Here is an 18,518-nt window from a genome sequence, read left to right as displayed (position 1 = left end):
GACAAATTGTGCCAGCTCTGGCCACAGGACAAGCCTGCACACCCAGTAGTCAAGGGGTTCCTCGCTTCTCAGAGCGTCCACATCGGCCGTTAACCCTATGTAGTTGGACACCTGTTGCTCTAGGCGTTCCCTGAGGCTAGATCCAGAGGGAGGCTGTCGATGAGTTGGCTGCAAGAATGATCTCATATCCGAAGTGACCAACACATCTTCAAACCGCCCTCTTTTTGCAGGCGCAGTACGATTGGTACCTGCACCTGCTTCTCTGGGTGGAAATTCCTCTGCCAGTGCCTACAACAGCAGAATGCAGCATCTTTCGCAGCAAGGCCTGGAAATTCTGCATTCTGACAGCCCTCTGTGATGATGGTAATATGTCGGCCATTTTGTGTTTGTACCGGGGGGGTCTAAGTACGTTGCCACCCAGTACAGGTCCTTGACCTTTATGCTTTTTATACAGGGGTCCCTCTTCAAACACTGGAGCATGAATGCCCCCATTTGCACTAAATTGGAAGCGGCGGAGCGCCCTGGCTCCTGCTCATCGCCCAGGAAAATGTCGTCCTCTGTCTCCTCCCCCAGCCACAGACAACACCAGGGATTCCCGAAAAGTTTAAAGCCTGCTCTTCTTGCTCCTCCCCCTAGCCACCATCCTCCTCTGACTCCTCTTCAGACTCCTGCTAACTTGTCTCAGAAGGAGTAGCCCCTCCTGGAAATGTATTCAGCAATGCGACTTCCTCATCTTCCAGCTCCTGCTCCTCGATGGCTTGATCAATGACACGACGCAATGCACGCTCCAGAAAGAAGGCGTAAGGTACGATGTCACTGATGGCGCCCTGGCTGCGACTGACCAGTTTGGTGATCTCATCAAATGGCTGCAGAAGTCTGCATGCGTCGCGCATGAGCAGCCACGGGCGCGGTGAAAAGAAACCAAGCTCCCCAGAACCTGTCCTGCTGCAGAGTTCGTACAGGTAGTCGTTAACGGTACGTTTCTGCTGGAGCAGCCTATCAAGCATATAAAAGATGAAGTTCCAGCGTGTCGGGCAGTCACAAATCAGACGTCTGACAGGCAAGTGGTGTCGCCGCTGAACGTCAGCAAGGCGAACCATGGCCATGTAAGATCTAAGATGGCCAGAGATTTTCCTGGCCTGCCACGAGATGTCCTGGACCTCAGGGTATTTGGCAACGAATCACTGCACGACTAAGTTCAGGACGTGTGCCATGCACAGCACGTGTGTCATTTTGCCCTGTTTCAGCACACTCAGCAGATTGGCACCATTGTAGCACACCACTTTACCAACTGTCAAATTGAGCGGGGTTAGCCAATGATCGGCCTGTGACCGCAGAGCTGAAAACAGTGCAGGACCGGTTTTGCTCTTGGCTTCCAGGCACAACAGCCGCAGCACAGCTTGGCAACATCTCACCTGGCACGTCGGATAAGTTCTGGGGAGCTTGGGGGGGGTGCAGCGGAAGAGGCAGTAGCAGTGGAAAGAGAGGAGTCAGCAGAGGAGGAGACGGAGGATGGAGTAGGAGGAGGAGAACAAGAGGCAGGTCTGCATGCAATCCGTGGAGGTAACACCAAATCCACACTAGTGCCACGGGTTACATGCTTGATGGTCGTCAGGAGGTTCACCCAGTGGGCAGTAAAAGTTATGTACCTTCTCTGCCCGTGTTTGCTAGACCACGTGTCTGTGGTCAGATGTATCTTGGCACCGACACTGTGTGCCAGAGATATATTAACTTGCCGCTGAACGTTGCCATATAGTTCAGGGATGCCCTTCTGGGAGAAATATTTCCTTTGCAGTGTGCCAATGTCTACAAATTTAAAGGCCTCCGAGTCCACCAATTTATATGGCAGTAGTTGGGCTAGCATTTCCGACAAGCTAGTGGTCAGCCATTGGGCAAGAGGATTATCCGGCGTCATCATTTTTTTACACTCGAACATTTGGGCCACGGAAGCCTGCCTTGTGCCAGATGAACGCGACGACGGCATGGTGGAAGGTGGAGGACAAATGGGAGGAGAGAGGAGAAGAGACAGGACGTGGAGCGCTGGGAGTGTGGCTTTGTGGGTTCTGACGGCGTTGCTCCCACTGGGCTCTTTGATGGGAGGCCAGGTGCCTTCTTAAGGCGGTCGCCCCTAGGTGAGTGTTGAGCTTACCGCGACTTATGCGTTGGCAGCACAGGCTGCAGATGGCAACACTATTGTCAGCAGCGGACACGTTAAAAAAAGCCCACACTGCGGAGCAATTGGCCAGCATCCTGGGAGCGCAAGATGTGACCGTGCATTGTGGATGGCTCGCTCCAGATACATTTGCAGTCTGCTTTTTGCCTCCTGTGCACTGCGAGTTCTGCCTGCTTCTTCTCCCTATCTGCTGCTCCTTCTCCCTCTGAACACCCCTCCTCTTCCTCTCTTGTGGGCAGCCACGTGACGTCTATCAACACGTTATCATCGTCACCTTCACAACCACTGACATTAGAGATCTCGGAGTAGGTAACAACAGCAGGAACCACCCTCCTTGGGCTGATCTGGGTACCGTTGTCAGACCGCTGGGTGCACATTGTTAAGATCTGGGAATGGATGGGAAAATAATTCCTCTGACTCGAGTGGAGGGGCTATGGTGGTGGTGTCTTTGGGGGTGCACACAGCAGAGAGTGAGGAGGGTGCAGATACAAAAGATGAGGAGGGTGCAGAATGCTGAGTGAGCCACTCAACCAACTGTGGTGCGTCTTTTGACATAATCGCACGCACATTCTCCAACTTCCCACTTAGGCTCCGGCCTGGTGCACCTGCCCAACCCATACCACTCTTGCGGAAGGCCTGCCTCTTCCTCTGCCTGTCAGTTTCAAAATGACCCTGTGCCAAAGTCCCTAGAGAAGAGCAGTATTTGTGGAAGCTATGTGGCAGGCCTCAATCAGTTGTTAGTTGAAGCAGGTATATCACCCTCAAGCATTAATTTTGTGGATGCAGGTATATGGAAAACCTCTACCACTATTTTGTGGAAGCTGATATAAGGCAGGCCTCAATCAGTTGTTAGTTGAAGCAGGTATATCACCCTCAAGCAGTAATTTTGTGGACGCAGGTATATGGAAAACCTCTACCAATATTTTGTGGAAGCTGATAGATCTCAGCCCTTAATCAGTATTTTCTGGAAGCATACAAATGCACTATAATATACTTTCTATGTTAGAAAGTATATTATAAGTATATCACACCTATCGATAGCACAACGTTACCAGTCCTTAAAAGGATTTTTGTGGCCCTATTAGCTAGCGTTTGTTGTTCCTAACAGCCTGTCCCTGCTCCGAAATGCAACCTCTCCCTAAACTGGCAAAACACATAATGTAAAATGGCTGCCAGATCGGGTTCTGTTATAGGGTTGGGGGTATGTCCATGTGCTGAAACGTCTCAATTGGCTGTCCTGTCCCACTTGATGGATGTGTCATGGGTCAAAGTTCAGTGCAATGCAAAAGAATATGGCGGATGCGAATATCACCATATGTTCGCATATTCGTCGAATCGCGAACACGCAAGGTTCGCTGCAAAATGACCGCAGAGCGAACCGCAAGTCCATCTCTAATTATGAGGTTTCCACAATTAAATTACACTTTTTTTAAGATACATTTAATACTCCTGGGCCCCAGTGCAAAATCTGTGTCCAGGTCCTCCAACTTCACAGTCGAGTCACATGATTATGACCACCAGCTAATATGCAGAGTAACCGACGTGTGCAGCACGGACAGCAGCTAGACGGGATGGGAGTGACTCAATAAGGTCCTGTTAGGTTGTCACAAGTATCACAGCAATCAACTTGGTGGTAAATAAGGATTCATGGAATAATTCTAAGAATTTTATTAAGTACCTTCCATTATCTAACCAGATTCAAAGAAGGGGTTCTATCAGAATTTTATCCTCTAACTCAACTTAAGTACCCTGAACAAAAATATAAACGCAACACTTTAGGTTTTGCTCCCATTTTGCATGAGCTGAACTAAAAGATCTGAAACATTTTCTACATACACAAAAGACCCATTACTCTCAAATATTGTTCACAAATCTGTCTAAATCTGTGTTAGTGAGCACTTCTTTGCCGAGATAATCCATTCCACCTCACAAATGTGGCATATCAAGGTGCTGATTAGACAGCATGAATATTGCACAGGTGTGCCTTAGACTGCCCACAATAAAAGTCCACTCTGAAATGTGCAGTTTGATCACACAGCTCAATGCCACAGATGTTGCAACGTTTGAGGGAGCGTGCAATTGGCATGCTGAGTACAGGAATGTAGTCAGCATGCCAATTTGAGCTATTGCCCATGCAATGAATGTTCATTTCTCTACCATAAGCCGTCTCCAAAGGCGTTTCAGAGAATTTTGCAGTACATCCAACTGGCCTCACAATCGCAGACCAGGTGTAACCACACCAGCCCAGGACTTCCACATCCAGCATGTTCACCTCCATGATCGTCTGAGACCAGCCACCCGGACAGCTGCAGCAACAATCGGTTTGCATAACCAAAGAAATTCTGCACAAACTGTCAGAAACCGTCTCAGGGAAGCTCATCTGCATGTTCGTCATCCTCATCGGGGTCTGGACCTGACTGCAGTTCGTCATCGTAACCGACTTGAGTGGAAAATGGTCACATTCTATGGCGTCTGGCACGTTGGAGAGGCGTTCTGTTCACGGATGAGTTCCGGTTTTCACTGTTCAGGGCAGATGGCAGACAGTGTGTGTATCGTCGTGTGGGTGAGCGGTTTGCTGATATCAACTTTGTGGATCGAGTGGCCCATGGTAGCGGTCGAGTTATGTTATGGGCAGGCATATGTTATGGACAACAAACACAGGTGCATTTTATTGATGGCATTTTGAATGCACAGAGATACCGTGATGAGATCCTGAGGCCCATTGTTGTGCCATTCATCCACGACCATCACCTCATGTTGCAGCATGATAATGCACGGCCCCATATTAAAAAGATCTGTACACAATTCCTGGAAGCTGAAAACATCCCAGTTCTTGCATGGCCAGCATACTCACCGGACATGTCACCCATTGTGCATGTTTAGGATGCTCTGGATCGGCGTATACGACAGCGTGTTCCAGTTCCTGCGAATATTCTGCAACTTCTCGCAGCTATTGAAGAGGAGTGGACCAACATTCCACAGGCCACAATCAACAACCTGATCAACTCTATGCAACGGAGAAGTGTTGCACTGCGTGAGGCAAATGGTGGCCACACCAGATACTGTCTGGTTTTCTGACCCCCCCCCCCCTTCCCCAGTAAAGCAAAACTGTACACATTTCAGAGTGGCCTTTTATTGTGGGCAGGGGCGTTGCTAGGGTCTCAAAAGATCCGGGGCACAAGCCCCAATAAATATGCCCCCCCCCCTCCCGCACTATGCTGTACTTGCTATACAGCGGCACTTACCTGTCACATCCAGGGCCTCCAGGTGACGTCTCCTCTCTGTCATCGTCTTCTCGGTCTGGACAACTTCTCTCAGCCGCCTCGTCTCTGCAGAGTGTGACACACAGACATCTTAGCTTCCTCACTTTCTATCATTATCCCCCAACTGGAGTCCCCACAGTGTTATCCTGCTGCTTTCTATGCCAAAACCTCAACCCCCCCCCCCCTCATACCCCCAAATACTATCCTAAAGAAACATTACTGCCCCCCATAGTAATAGTGCTCCTCATAGTCCCACCAATAGTAATTCCCTTCTAGAATGCCCTTATTAGTAACACTGCCCCAACCGTGATAATGCTCCTCAACAATGCCCTCCCATATTAATAATACCCTCACAGAGTCCCTAGTAGAAATAAGGCCCCCTATTGTTCCCCCAGTGGCAATAAAGCTCCCTACAGATCCCACAGTAGTAATAAGGCCCCCATAGTGCGCTTAGTAGAAATAAGGCAGATCTACAAGACCCTCCTATAGAGCCCCCAGTAGTAATAAGAACGCCTATAATGTCCCCTGGATTTGCAGTGCCCCCTGCAGTTATAATCCTCCCTCCACCATACAGTCCCATGTATATAACATCACCTCCTCCCCAGCCGCCTCCAACGCACAATCCCATGTAAACATCACCCCCTAAGGCTACTTTCACACTTGCGTTCATGTACTTGTACAGGACGGATCCGCACCGATAATACAAACGAATGCATCCGTTCAGGACCAATTTGTTTGTATTAGATTTTAATTTCTAAGTCCCAATACGGATCCGTCCTGACTTACATTGAAAGTCAATGGGGGACGGATCCGTTTACAATTGCACCATTTTGTGTCAATGCAAAGGGATCCGTCCCCATTGACTTACATTGTCAGGACGGATGCGTTTGGCTCCGCAAGGCCATGCGGACACAAAAAACGCTGCTTGCAGCATTTTGAGGTCCGCCTCCAAAATGGAACGGGGGACCGCACGGAGCCGAACGAATGCATTCTGAATGGATCCGCATCCATTCAGAATGCATTGGGGTTAAACTGATGCATTTGGGGCTGCTTGTGAGAGACCTGAAACGGATCTCACAAGCGGATCACCAAACGCAAGTGTGAACGGACCCTAAACATTAAGTCCCATGTACATAAACATCATTCCCCCCCACCATCCACTTTCAACATACAGTCCCATGTAAATAACATCCCTCCCTCCCCCAGCCACCTCAAGCATACAGTTCCATGTCAATAACATCCCTCCCTTCAGCCCTAAAATACATCCCAGTTAAATAACTACAACTCCCAGTTTTTTTCTACCTCTCCCTTCACTTACCTCGCCTGTACAGACATCACTATTAGGCTCCTTCTCCTCTTGACTCCGGTCCAATCCTGAACTGGGAAGAGGCGAAAGACCTTTGGTGACATCACAGGCCATGTGATCAGCAAAACAGGCTGTGATAGGATGACCTGGATGGTGACATCATCCAGGTCATCCTATCACAGCCTGTTTTGCTGATCACATGACCTGTGATGTCACCAAAGGTCCTTCGCCTGTTCCCAGTATAAGATTCAATTGTATTTGCCGTTCTGTGTACGGCAATACAGTTGCATCTAGCAGGCAGGCAGGACATTCGGGGCATGGGACAAAACATCCGGGGCCCAGGCCCCGAATGTTTTAACCTAGCGACGCCCCTGATTGTGGGAAGTCTAAGGCACACCTGTGCAATATTCATGCTGTCTAATCAGCACCTTGATATGCCACACCTGTGAGGTGGGATGGATTATCTCGGCAAAGGAGAAGTGCTCAGTAACACAGATTTAGACAGATTTGTGAACACTATTTGAGAGTAATGGGTCTTTTGTGTATGTAGAAAATGTTTCAGATCTTTGAGTTCAGCTCATGCAAAACAGGAGCAAAACCGAAAGTGTTGCGTTTATATTTTTGTTCAGTGTAGAAAAAAATATCTTTATTTTCCAAAGAACCATCACCATTCTTGTCCGTCTGGTCCTGCAGCTCATCCCTATTTACTTAAAGGCAGGTGCGCTGCAATACCGTACACATCACGTAACCAGGAGTGGCGCTGCCTCCGTGAAAAAAGGCACATAACTAATCTTATACGACCCCTTTAATTTTGGAAGATGCCACAGACCCATTAATGATGTTTAAAAATCTCTTTATTACACAACGTTGATGGTTCACAATAGCTGCAATAATTTCTAGGAATTATTGTGTTTTTTTCACCACGCAATGAATTCCATTTGTAGCTGTAATTGGTCTCCATAAAAAGCGCACTGCACAGAATTTACAGTTTCTTTGGCATCAGATACATCTCCTCACAGATCCCCAAGGTAAATATGTTTTCTACCTAATTTACACTTCATTAATTGGACTAACTCCTCCCTATTATGATCCCTATTGAATTTCTAGCAATGTGATAGGTATCAGCAATTACAAGCTACACCCAGGCCTGCAGCTTAAAATCTTAAAGATTTTATTCTGTTTGTGACTTAGGGTCCATTCACACGTCCGTTTTTTCTTTCCTGATCTGTTCCGTTTTTTGCGGAACAGATCAGGACCAGATCAGGACCCATTCATTTTCAATGGGTCCTGGAAAAAATCGGACAGCACAATGTGTGCTGTCCGTTTCCGTTGTTCCGTTCCGCATGTCCGTTTAAATATAAAACATGTCCTATTATGTTCCTGAAAAATCGGATCCTGGTACAATGCAAAGTCAATGGTTCCGCAAAAAACGGAAGACATTCGGATGTCATTCCGTATGTCTTCCGTTTTTTGCGGAATCCGTTCCTGGAAACACATAGCAAATATTTTTTATTTATTTTTTTACATTTTTTTTCAAAGAAATCCAAACAACTTTATTTGATTATTGAAATGTATACATGTTTCCGTTTTTTGCGGATCCGCAAAAAACGGATGACATACGGAAACATTTTCAGAAACAAAAGATCCGCAAAAAACGGACCGAAATTCGGATTATAGAAAAATACTGACGTGTGAATGTAGCCTTAATAATACACAAAGGCTCCCATCAAGTGGTCATTCTATTTTGACCCAAATAGAATGGAGCAAAGATTTTTTGCAAGTTGCAGAATCTATTAAGTAGGCAAAATAGCCTCCTGCCTACAGCACTATAGTGTAGTGGGGCCCCACGACCCAAGTGCTTGGGAAATAAAATGACTTTTCTAAAAAAATATTAAGAAGTCTATTCTGCACACTTTTTAACAAAGGAATTACATTCAGAAGATCTGTGGGGGGTTTTTTTTTTACTCAGGATCAAAAAATATCTCCTGACATGTCACTTTTAGTAACTACTTGCATTCCCCATGTAATAACAATTCTGGAGCATCTATTCTTATGACTCTATGTTGTGCCATTCATGCATTGATCCTGCTAGAAGCCTGCATTAAAAGTAGTGCTGGGTGTTACCACTGGTGGGTGTGTCTAACTCTATCCAATCAGTGCTGCTGGTGTCAAACTGTGCAGGGACACACCCCCACTGGTAACACCCATCTGTACCTTTACTACAAGCTGCTGGCAATACATTCGTAACTTCTAGTTGAAATAACTGAGGAATGGCACAACACAGAGTCATAAGAATAGATGCCCCAGAATTGTTATTACATGGGGAATGCAAGTAGTTACTAAAATAAGCATGTTAGAAGTGGTGACAGATCCTCTTTAAGCAATCTTGAAAAAACATATATTCTGGTCTTTTCAATGAGACTGTATCTTTGTGCTGGTTTTTTAACCAATGCAAACAGCTTTGGTTTAAATCACAGACCAGAATTTTTCAGAACCTGCACATTGCCGTGGGTGGCGCCAATATACAATCGGTGCGAAGGGGTTAAAGGGGATTTTAATTTCATCCATTAGATGTAAGTAGGTGGAAGAAAAATAACTAGGGAGATTTATTAATACTGTTAGACAGCTTAAAAATTGAGCAGGCAGGCAGAGGATACGTGAAATTTATCGCAGCAGCGCACATTGGGGGGAATTAATCAAAGGTTTTACTTCACTATTGTGGTGAAAAAAAAGTCACAAATTATGGCGCACACCGGTATTTGATAGTTCCTGCGCTACCGGAGGATACGCTTAACTTATGGCCGGGCACACGTCTCATCATAAATTAGGTGCATCCTCCAGCAGTCCGTGCACCTAGTGTAAATGAATAAGTGTATAAATGCATTGCAAAAATTCTGAATATTGTAAAGAAAAACATCCCAAATGAAGAGTTAAAGCCCCATGCACACTACTATATATTCAGTCCGGATCTGATCTGCATTTATTTGGAGGACCCATTAATTTCAATGGGGCTGCAAAAATTTCAGACAGCACATAGATGTCATCTGTGCGGCTGAGCTGCGAATTATAGAACATTTCCTAGTCTTGTCCGTTTTGCAGACAAGAACAGGCATTTTTTCCATGGGGCACACATAAAGTGCGTGATGCGCACAGACCGCATCCGTATTTTGCGGATCAGCAACTTGCGGACTGTAAAACTAATATGTTCGTGCGAAAGCACCCTTAAAGTCCAGTACAAAAAAATACAGAGAAACATCAACAGCAATATTTGCTGCAGCCACACGGTCAGGTTTCCAGGTGCAGTTTTGGGAGCTGAGACCAGGAGTCAATTCAAAAAGAGAAGCCATATCTGTCCTTTATACTTTTCTCTCCTATGATCCACTTCTGATTTTGGCTTCCAAAACTGCATCAGGAAATCTGACTGTGCAGCTGTACCCTAACTATGGGGCACACTGCAACGTGCCCCATCATACTATTTAAGGACACACCCTATCGACCAGGAAATGGTAATACCCGGGTGTCAATTCACTTAGGCTGGGTTCAGACCTGAGCGTTCTGAAACGAGCGCTCTGTATGCGCGATTGTACGGGCGTTTACAATCGCGCATACAGAGACAGGCGTGCACACATTGTCGCGCGTTCCCGAATATCTATGTGCGGGAACGCGCGACAAACGCCCAAAAAAAGCTCAAGCACTTGTTTGAGCGTCGGGTGTTTTACAGCGCGATCGTACGCGCTGTAAAACGCCCAGGTGAGAACCATTCCCATAGGGAATCATTGGTTCTTGCCTGTTGTGCGTTTTACAGCGCGTAGGAACACGCTGTAAAACGCTCAGGTGTGAACCCAGCCTTACAGCTTTCCAATCGGATTAAAAGAGGGGCACGAAGCAAAAAAAGAAAAGATCCTTGGGAATAGTTTTTTCCCTGGGGGATAACTTTGTTACGCCCCAAAAAAGGAGACAAGAAGCCTCAACTTTCAATTGACATGATGGGTTGTAGTATATAACTTGCTGCTACATAGTCACAACCTATATCCTAAAAATAAATAAGTAGATAAATTAAAAAATTAAAAAATGGAATCAACCAATTCATTTCCTATAGCAATTTTAATCCTCCAAATAATAGAGATATTCTGCAAATATTGAGGTTTGCTTCCATTGTATTGTGCATTCTGGTGGTGGGGGGGGGGGGGGTCCAGGAGGGCTCCTCTATATATACAGAGGGTGTTGCTTTGCATTGATGGAACAAAGACCTCAGTTCCTTCCAATTTAAAGCTCACACAGGTCTGAGGTTGTCTTTCCTCCTGCATTAGGGACACAGATGAAATATTTATTTATCAGAGATGTCATGAACATCACTATAAATGCATCAGGTCCCTTCAAGTCAGCAGCTTATAATTATTTCAGATCCTATCCAAGGACTCAATATTCCCTCTCTCCCTGAGATCACACAGCCCCAGCAGATGCTAGTTTTTCTTCTTCTTTTTTTTTTCTATTCACTTGCTTAGGAGGAGGAAGAAGAAGAAGAAGCAGCAGAGACTTGCAGCTGAGAGTATAGAAGATGCTCAGATGATAAGAGCTTCTAAAACACAAAGTCCTATAACTGACCTGGCCAAGATGGGACAATTTGCCTCTAACCAGCTCCACTATGACATACCCCCCACACACACTCTACTAGGGTGACCCCAAATAGCAGTCCTTCACAGGTCCTCCATGCTAAAGGTGATGAGATCCTCCTCCCAGTGCACACAACCCAACTCCTCTCCTCTTTGCTCCCAAGAATAAACTGTCTCCTCAATTTGCCATCCAGGAGCCAGGTGATTATCCTAATTACTGCCTAGCTAATTAAATTACTGTCAGCAGAGAACCAATGGCAGGAGCCGTCTCATCACTTCTCCATGCAGCAGGAATCCTATATTGTTGTCTTCTTGCCGCATGGAGTCAATTGGCCAATCTGTGAGGACCCCCAGAAAAAAGTGGATGTGAGAGGCAGCACCAAGGGCTGGAGACTAGGAGGCATCAATTGTTCCCCTGGACGGGTGCTCCCTATGTAAGGGCTGAGGGGTTAGTTTGGTGCTAGCTATGCAGTTGGATCATTGCATCTCTCCCTCTATGATGCTCTCCAAGAAATTCCTGAGTGTGAACAGCAGTTACCCCCATCCAGGAGCTTCTGAGCTTGCTTTGCATGAACATCCCATTATCTCCCCTTCTGACAACCTGGAGAGAAGTTCACCTCTGAAAAAAACTACCAGGGGGATGACGAATCAGTCAGATCCAGACAATTTCCCTGACTCCAAGGAGGCACCAGGGGACGGACAGAGGAGTAAGCTGTCTCCTGTCTTGGATGGGGTCTCTGAGATTCGTCATAATTTCGATGGATCTGCAGCAGATCGCTATCTCCTCCCTCAGTCCAGTCAGTCCCAGTCTTCTGCAGCTCCAACTACTATGTTCCCTTATCCAAGTCAGCATGGACCGGCTCACCCAGCCTTCTCCATCGGGAGCCCCAGCCGCTACATGGCTCACCACCCAGTCATCACCAATGGAGCTTACAACAGCCTCCTGGGCAATTCTTCCCCTGGCAGCGGATACCCTGGCACCGGATACCCTTACACGCAGCAGTACGGGCACACCTATCAGGGAGCACCCTTCTACCAGTTCTCCAGCGCCCAGCCTGGACTGGTCCCCGGCAAGGCTCAGGTCTACCTGTGTAACAGGCCACTGTGGCTCAAGTTCCACAGGCACCAGACTGAGATGATAATCACCAAGCAGGGCAGGTGGGTACCATGCCAGCCGGGCACAGCCTGTGCCATGCAGGCAGTGTGTCTGCTTCTAGTGCTCTGCAGGCTGCTGCTCTCATTATCATTGCCATTATTTACATAATCATTTTATATAGCATTACTTTATTTATAGAATAGTTTTTTTATTATTATTTTATATATTCTTTTATTTATAGAATGGTATTATTATTTTATATTACTATTTAGTTAATTAGTATTTTAGATATTATTTTATTTATAGAATTTTTGTATTATTATTATTTTATTAATATTTTTATTATTGTCAATATTATTAAAGTACTTTCTTTATTTTGCTTCCTAAATACTAGTATATATTAATACTTAACACTATATCTTTAGGTTTGAATGAACATATATTGTCATTTATATGTGTGTGCCAGAATGTTATATCTATATAGCTATGTATTTAGCACTTATGTTCCTTTCCACGAACACATAGTTACAATTTGTTGCTTTCAAATAGACTGATATGGCTGATATGCACTATTTTTATATTGTTATTTTTTGAATTATTTAAGGTACATACACTTGAGCATATACAACTTTCATATGAACATATATAGCCTTCATGGTACACTTTTATGTACCTATTGTATTGATAAAAAATATATCAAAACATACAGATACATATATATATATATATATATATATATATATAAACATAATGATTTACAGTTTTTAATGCACGAAATAATAATTTGCAGTCTGCACAATATAAAACTACATATGTATATACATATATATATATATATATACACACACACACATTATATTATTAGCTTCTTATTGTTTAGTGTGTATATATATATATATATATATTTCTCTCTCTCTCTCTCTCTCTGTATATATATATATATATATATATATATATATATATATATATATATCTTTAAAGTCTTTCCTTTATTCTTTTTGACTTAACACCCTCTCTTTCCCCTTTGTGTTCCTCTCTGCATTAGACGTATGTTCCCCTTCCTCAGTTTTAACATCTCCGGCCTGGACCCCACAGCACATTATAATATTTTTGTAGATGTGATTCTTGCTGATCCCAATCACTGGAGATTTCAAGGGGGCAAATGGGTTCCTTGTGGCAAAGCGGACACCAATGTACAAGGCAAGTCCCAATTAACACTTTCCCTTTTTAATCTCTGACACTCTTTTAGGTGTGAAACCCTTAATTAGAGGCTTTTGTAATCTGGGAAAAGCCCGGGACTTTATGAGCAGATGATAGAGGAAAAAGGAGTTGGGTGCTAGAGAAAATAATATGCAAATGCTGGAATTCATGTAACTGTAATGAAGCTCTCCCCATGTTCCTCATGTATGCCTCTGCTTCTGGAACAGGTAACAGGGTCTACATGCACCCGGACTCCCCCAACACTGGAGCTCACTGGATGCGGCAGGAAATCTCATTTGGGAAGATGAAACTTACTAACAACAAAGGGGCCTCCAACAATACTGGACAGGTCAGTGCCACCCCTAATTAGAAGTTGTGCTGAGCAGCAGTTGTGTATTGTAAGTGCAGCCCCTGTACTGAGTCCCCAGCCTGCTACCATCACCCAGCATGGGATGTATTTATAGCATGTGTGTCATTGTACACCATCTGCAAGATCCATTTCAAACACTTGCAGATAAACCAATCAGCCTGGAATAAATTACTGTGCATGTGTGCATTGTGCAGGGGCTGCGGCAATTATAGGGCCTCTCCATATAGACTCTGGTACTGGAGGTCTGCAAATAGTCCTAAGAGCCCTCTGTACCCAAATCTATAAAATGTATCACAATTATATCTTCTGTATACTTCTATCTATCTATCTATCTATCTATCTATCTATCTATCTATCTATCCATTATCTATCTATCCATTATCTATCTATTTATCTATCTATCTCTGATTGTCTATATCTATCTATCTATCTATCTCTGTCTATATCTATCTATCTATCTATCTATCTATCTCTGTCTATATCTATCTATCTATCTATCTATCTATCTATCTATCTATCTCTGTCTATATCTATCTATCTATCTATCTATCTATCTATCTATCTATCTCTGTCTATATCTATTTATCTATATCTTACTATATCTATCTATGTATCTATCTATCATCTATCTATCCATCTATCTATCTATCTCTGATTGTCTATATCTATCTATCTCTGTCTATAGCTGTCTATATCTATCTATTTATCTATATCTTACTTTATCTAGCTATCTATCTTTCTATGTATCTATATATTATCTATCTATCTCTGATTGTCTATATCTATATATCATCTATATCTATCTATCTATCTATCTATCTATCTCTGTCTATAGCTGTCTATCATCTATCTCTCTGTCTATATCTATCTATCTATCTATCTATCTATCTATCTATCTATCTCATATTATCTATGTATCTATATCTTATCTATCTCTTCTGTGTAGTTTTATCTATCGTTTATTTATCTATCTATCTATCTATCTATCTATCTATCTATCTATCTATCTATCTATCTCATATTATCTATGTATCTATATCTTATCTATCTCTTCTGTGTAGTTTTATCTATCTATCTATCTATCTATCTATCTATCTATCTATCTATCTATCATGTAATGTGTGTATCTGTGTCTCACAGTGAAATAACCTGTTCTCCTGCTTCTGGTAGATGGTTGTGCTGCAGTCCTTACACAAGTACCAGCCCCGGCTGCATGTGGTGGAGGTGAATGAGGATGGCACAGAGGACACCAGTCAGCCTGGCAGAGTGCAGACCTTTACTTTCCCGGAGACCCAGTTCATTGCAGTCACTGCTTACCAGAATACTGATGTAATTCCGCCTTTCTATCAATTACCGCCTATACATTACTGATGAATGCCGCTTATAACAGATACATGATGAATTATTATTATTATCATAAGGATCCATTGAAGTTATTATTACTCTCAGTATTAGTAGTGGTACTGGTTGTAGTAGTACTAAAATAGCTGTAATAGTGGTAAAATAAATGTAGTGTTTGTATCAAATAATATATAGGAATTCTAGGGAAGAAGCCCCAGATCTACTGGTATCTTTACAGTATGAAACCATAAGAAGGGGCTAAAAAACACATTTACACCCACTTTATTGTAATAATAGTAATAATATTAATAACGATAATACAGAAATTCCCTGCGAAGAGTTCTAATGTTGACTCTACTTGTCGCAATGTAAAAAATGTGTATGTACCTGTTTTAAATATTCATGGTAATGAAGTTGTTTTAGACAATGTATTACTATCTTTAAAAAAAATAAAAAATATATATATATATATATATGTAGACATAAAAAAGTTTCTAAATTATTGCATTTTTCCTTTTTAGATAACCCAACTAAAAATCGACCATAATCCCTTTGCTAAAGGATTTCGGGACAACTATGACACGTAAGTAAAAGGGTGAATAATATTAAAATCGATCGGTAGACAGATAGAAAAAAGTTGAAGAGCAGCACACAAACAAAAAGTGGTGCAATGCCTTGAAAAAACCCAAAGACGCTGCTATCACATGGGTTAATAAAACACCCACTGTTTGACACGGATACCTGTGTGCTGCCTTGTTTTTTTTTTGCGCATAGATAGATATGAAATAGATAGATAGATGGACAGACAGACATATAAATAGATAGATAGATAGATAGAATGAAAGAGTTGGGACCTTTTGCAGATTTTTATTCATTTGTGATGCTGATTATGGATTTATTATAACATACTTACATAGAACATCTACTATCCCTAGTGTGTTTGTGGGGGTGGGGGGCCCTCTCAGTATATTTCAAGTAAAAAACATTTTTTTTTATGTAATCAATAGAGTAGCTAATGTTGGATCTTATGAAGGCAAATGAGTAAGTGATCACAACTCCTACAGGACTCCCCGATCTCACATCGGTGTGCAGAGTGCTGTACTGCTAGCAGGGCAAAAATAAATGAATGAATGAATACATAAATAATATTTGTATATGTGTGTGTATAAAACATCTGGAGAACAAAGATATCAACTATTTATAAATAGAGAAGGTTTGCATATTTACTGGTTAAAGAAATGGGGTTGCAATCCATATTTTTTTCAATAAATTAAAAAGAAAAGTATAATAGATACTGTAAACAATGCAATTTTTTGTAGAAATTTCCCACCAATTTTTGGCATATCAGGGGTTAAAGAACATATTTTCAAGAGAGAAGGATAACATGGTGGAAGTAAAAAAAACAGGATCCTACTTGGTGTTTTCAAAAAGTGAACTTTTTTTACTGTGCAAATGAATAATAATAATAGTAATAAAAGTAGTAGTAGTAGTAGTAGTAATAATAATAAAAATAATAGCAACAACTCAGAAATGAACCTTGTTTATGGAAATTGTTGTTGAAATTATTATTTTCATATACAGCATTGTTTCCTATGATATGAGGGGCTATTGTAGATTTCTTGAATTTTAAAAGGCTCTTTATAGACTGCTTTCTGCCATTCCCTATTGTTATTTACTAAATAGCAAAAAGAATAGAATCATAATTATAATATTGGTGGTGGAGTAATACCATACAGCGCTTTGTCTGAGAATAAGATCTCTAGAGTTTTTAAGTCTAGAGTTTTTCATGCAGCCATAGTCTAGTCTTTATGTGTTTATATATATTGAATGGTCTATCTATCTATCTATCTAGCCATCTCTCTATTATCTATCTATTTATCTATCATCTTATTTCTACTTGATTATTTAAGGACAGCCTCTTATATTTTAGGATCTACACCGGTTGTGATCTGGACCGTTTGACTCCATCACCGAATGACTCCCCTAGATCTCAGATAGTCCCCGGTGCCCGGTACTCTATGGCCACCTCCTTTCTCCAAGACCAGTTTGTCAGTAACTATGCCAAGTCACGCTTCCACCATCCAGGATCTATGCCAGGGCCAGGTACTGACCGCAGTGTTCCTCACACCAATGGGCTGCTTTCCCCTCAGCAGGGCGAGGACCCAGGGGCCCCTTCTCCACAGCGCTGGTTTGTAACCCCTAATAACAGGCTGGACTTTACCACCGCATCTGCCTATGATACAGCCACAGACTTTGCCGGTAACGCGGCCACTTTATTGTCTTACGCGGCGGCGGGAGTTAAGGCTCTTCCTTTGCCGACTGCCGGCTGCGCGGGGCGCCCCTTGGGTTACTACAGCGACCCTACTGGGTGGGGAGCGCGGAGCCCTCCTCAATACTGCACCAAAACCGGATCCGTGTTGTCTTGTTGGGCTCCAGGGACCAGAGTAGCATCTTCAAACCCCTATCTATCTGGTACAGAAGAAGCCGACACGTTAGCTTCAGATAGGTCCCCACTGGGAGAGGATACCAAACCCAAAGACCTGTCTGACTCCAGCTGGATCGAAACGCCTCCATCAATCAAGTCTATGGACTCCTCCGACTCTGGAATTTATGAACAGGCAAAGAGAAGGCGACTCTCCCCCTCAGACCCAGCTGTGTCTGGTAGTTCCTCACCTCTCAAAAGTGAAGTCCTGCCCTCAAGAGACTGTGAGAAGAACTGTGCCAAAGACCTTGGTTATTATGGGTTCTACACTCACACCTAAATTAGCTATTGCTTAACGCCACCCTATCAGCCAAGGTTTGCCACCTTGAGGGCAGTTAATACCAAGTCCTTTGCAGTGGTCCTCAGAACTTCACTTCCATCTCATGATGGAAAAAAAACAGACTCTGCACATGAAAAGTGGTGATTAAGACCACCAACCACATATTCTTTACTGCCAAGTTGGGAACACGTCCTGAAATATTATAAACCACAGCACTGACACCTATTTTAGTCCTCTTTGGGTTGCACCTCTTCACTAAGTCTTGTACCTTGAATGATATGCCACAATTAAAGCCCCGTGGACATTGTTGGGTTCATCACCATGGACATTGTTGGGTTTAGCACCATGGACATTGTTGGGTTCAGCACCATGATCAGTGGTGGTTTCAGCACCA

General features: G+C 43.2%; 1 protein-coding gene across 1 annotated transcript; it reads left to right on the top strand.

The window, feature by feature from the left end:
• The first annotated feature begins 11,821 nt into the window (after positions 1-11,821).
• On the top strand, positions 11,822-18,124 carry TBR1 (T-box brain transcription factor 1). Its single transcript, XM_044304824.1, has 6 exons — positions 11,822-12,513; positions 13,497-13,651; positions 13,879-14,000; positions 15,192-15,350; positions 15,884-15,945; positions 17,293-18,124. Exons 1-6 carry the CDS (start codon positions 11,822-11,824, stop codon positions 18,122-18,124), a joined length of 2,022 nt encoding a protein of 673 aa, XP_044160759.1.
• The last annotated feature ends 394 nt before the right edge of the window (positions 18,125-18,518 follow it).

The sequence above is a fragment of the Bufo gargarizans genome, chromosome 8, assembly GCF_014858855.1.
Source record: "Bufo gargarizans isolate SCDJY-AF-19 chromosome 8, ASM1485885v1, whole genome shotgun sequence".
Taxonomy (NCBI): Eukaryota; Metazoa; Chordata; class Amphibia; order Anura; family Bufonidae; genus Bufo; species Bufo gargarizans.
Note: the sequence above shows the minus strand (reverse complement) of the source record. Positions and strands in the feature narration are given on the sequence as shown.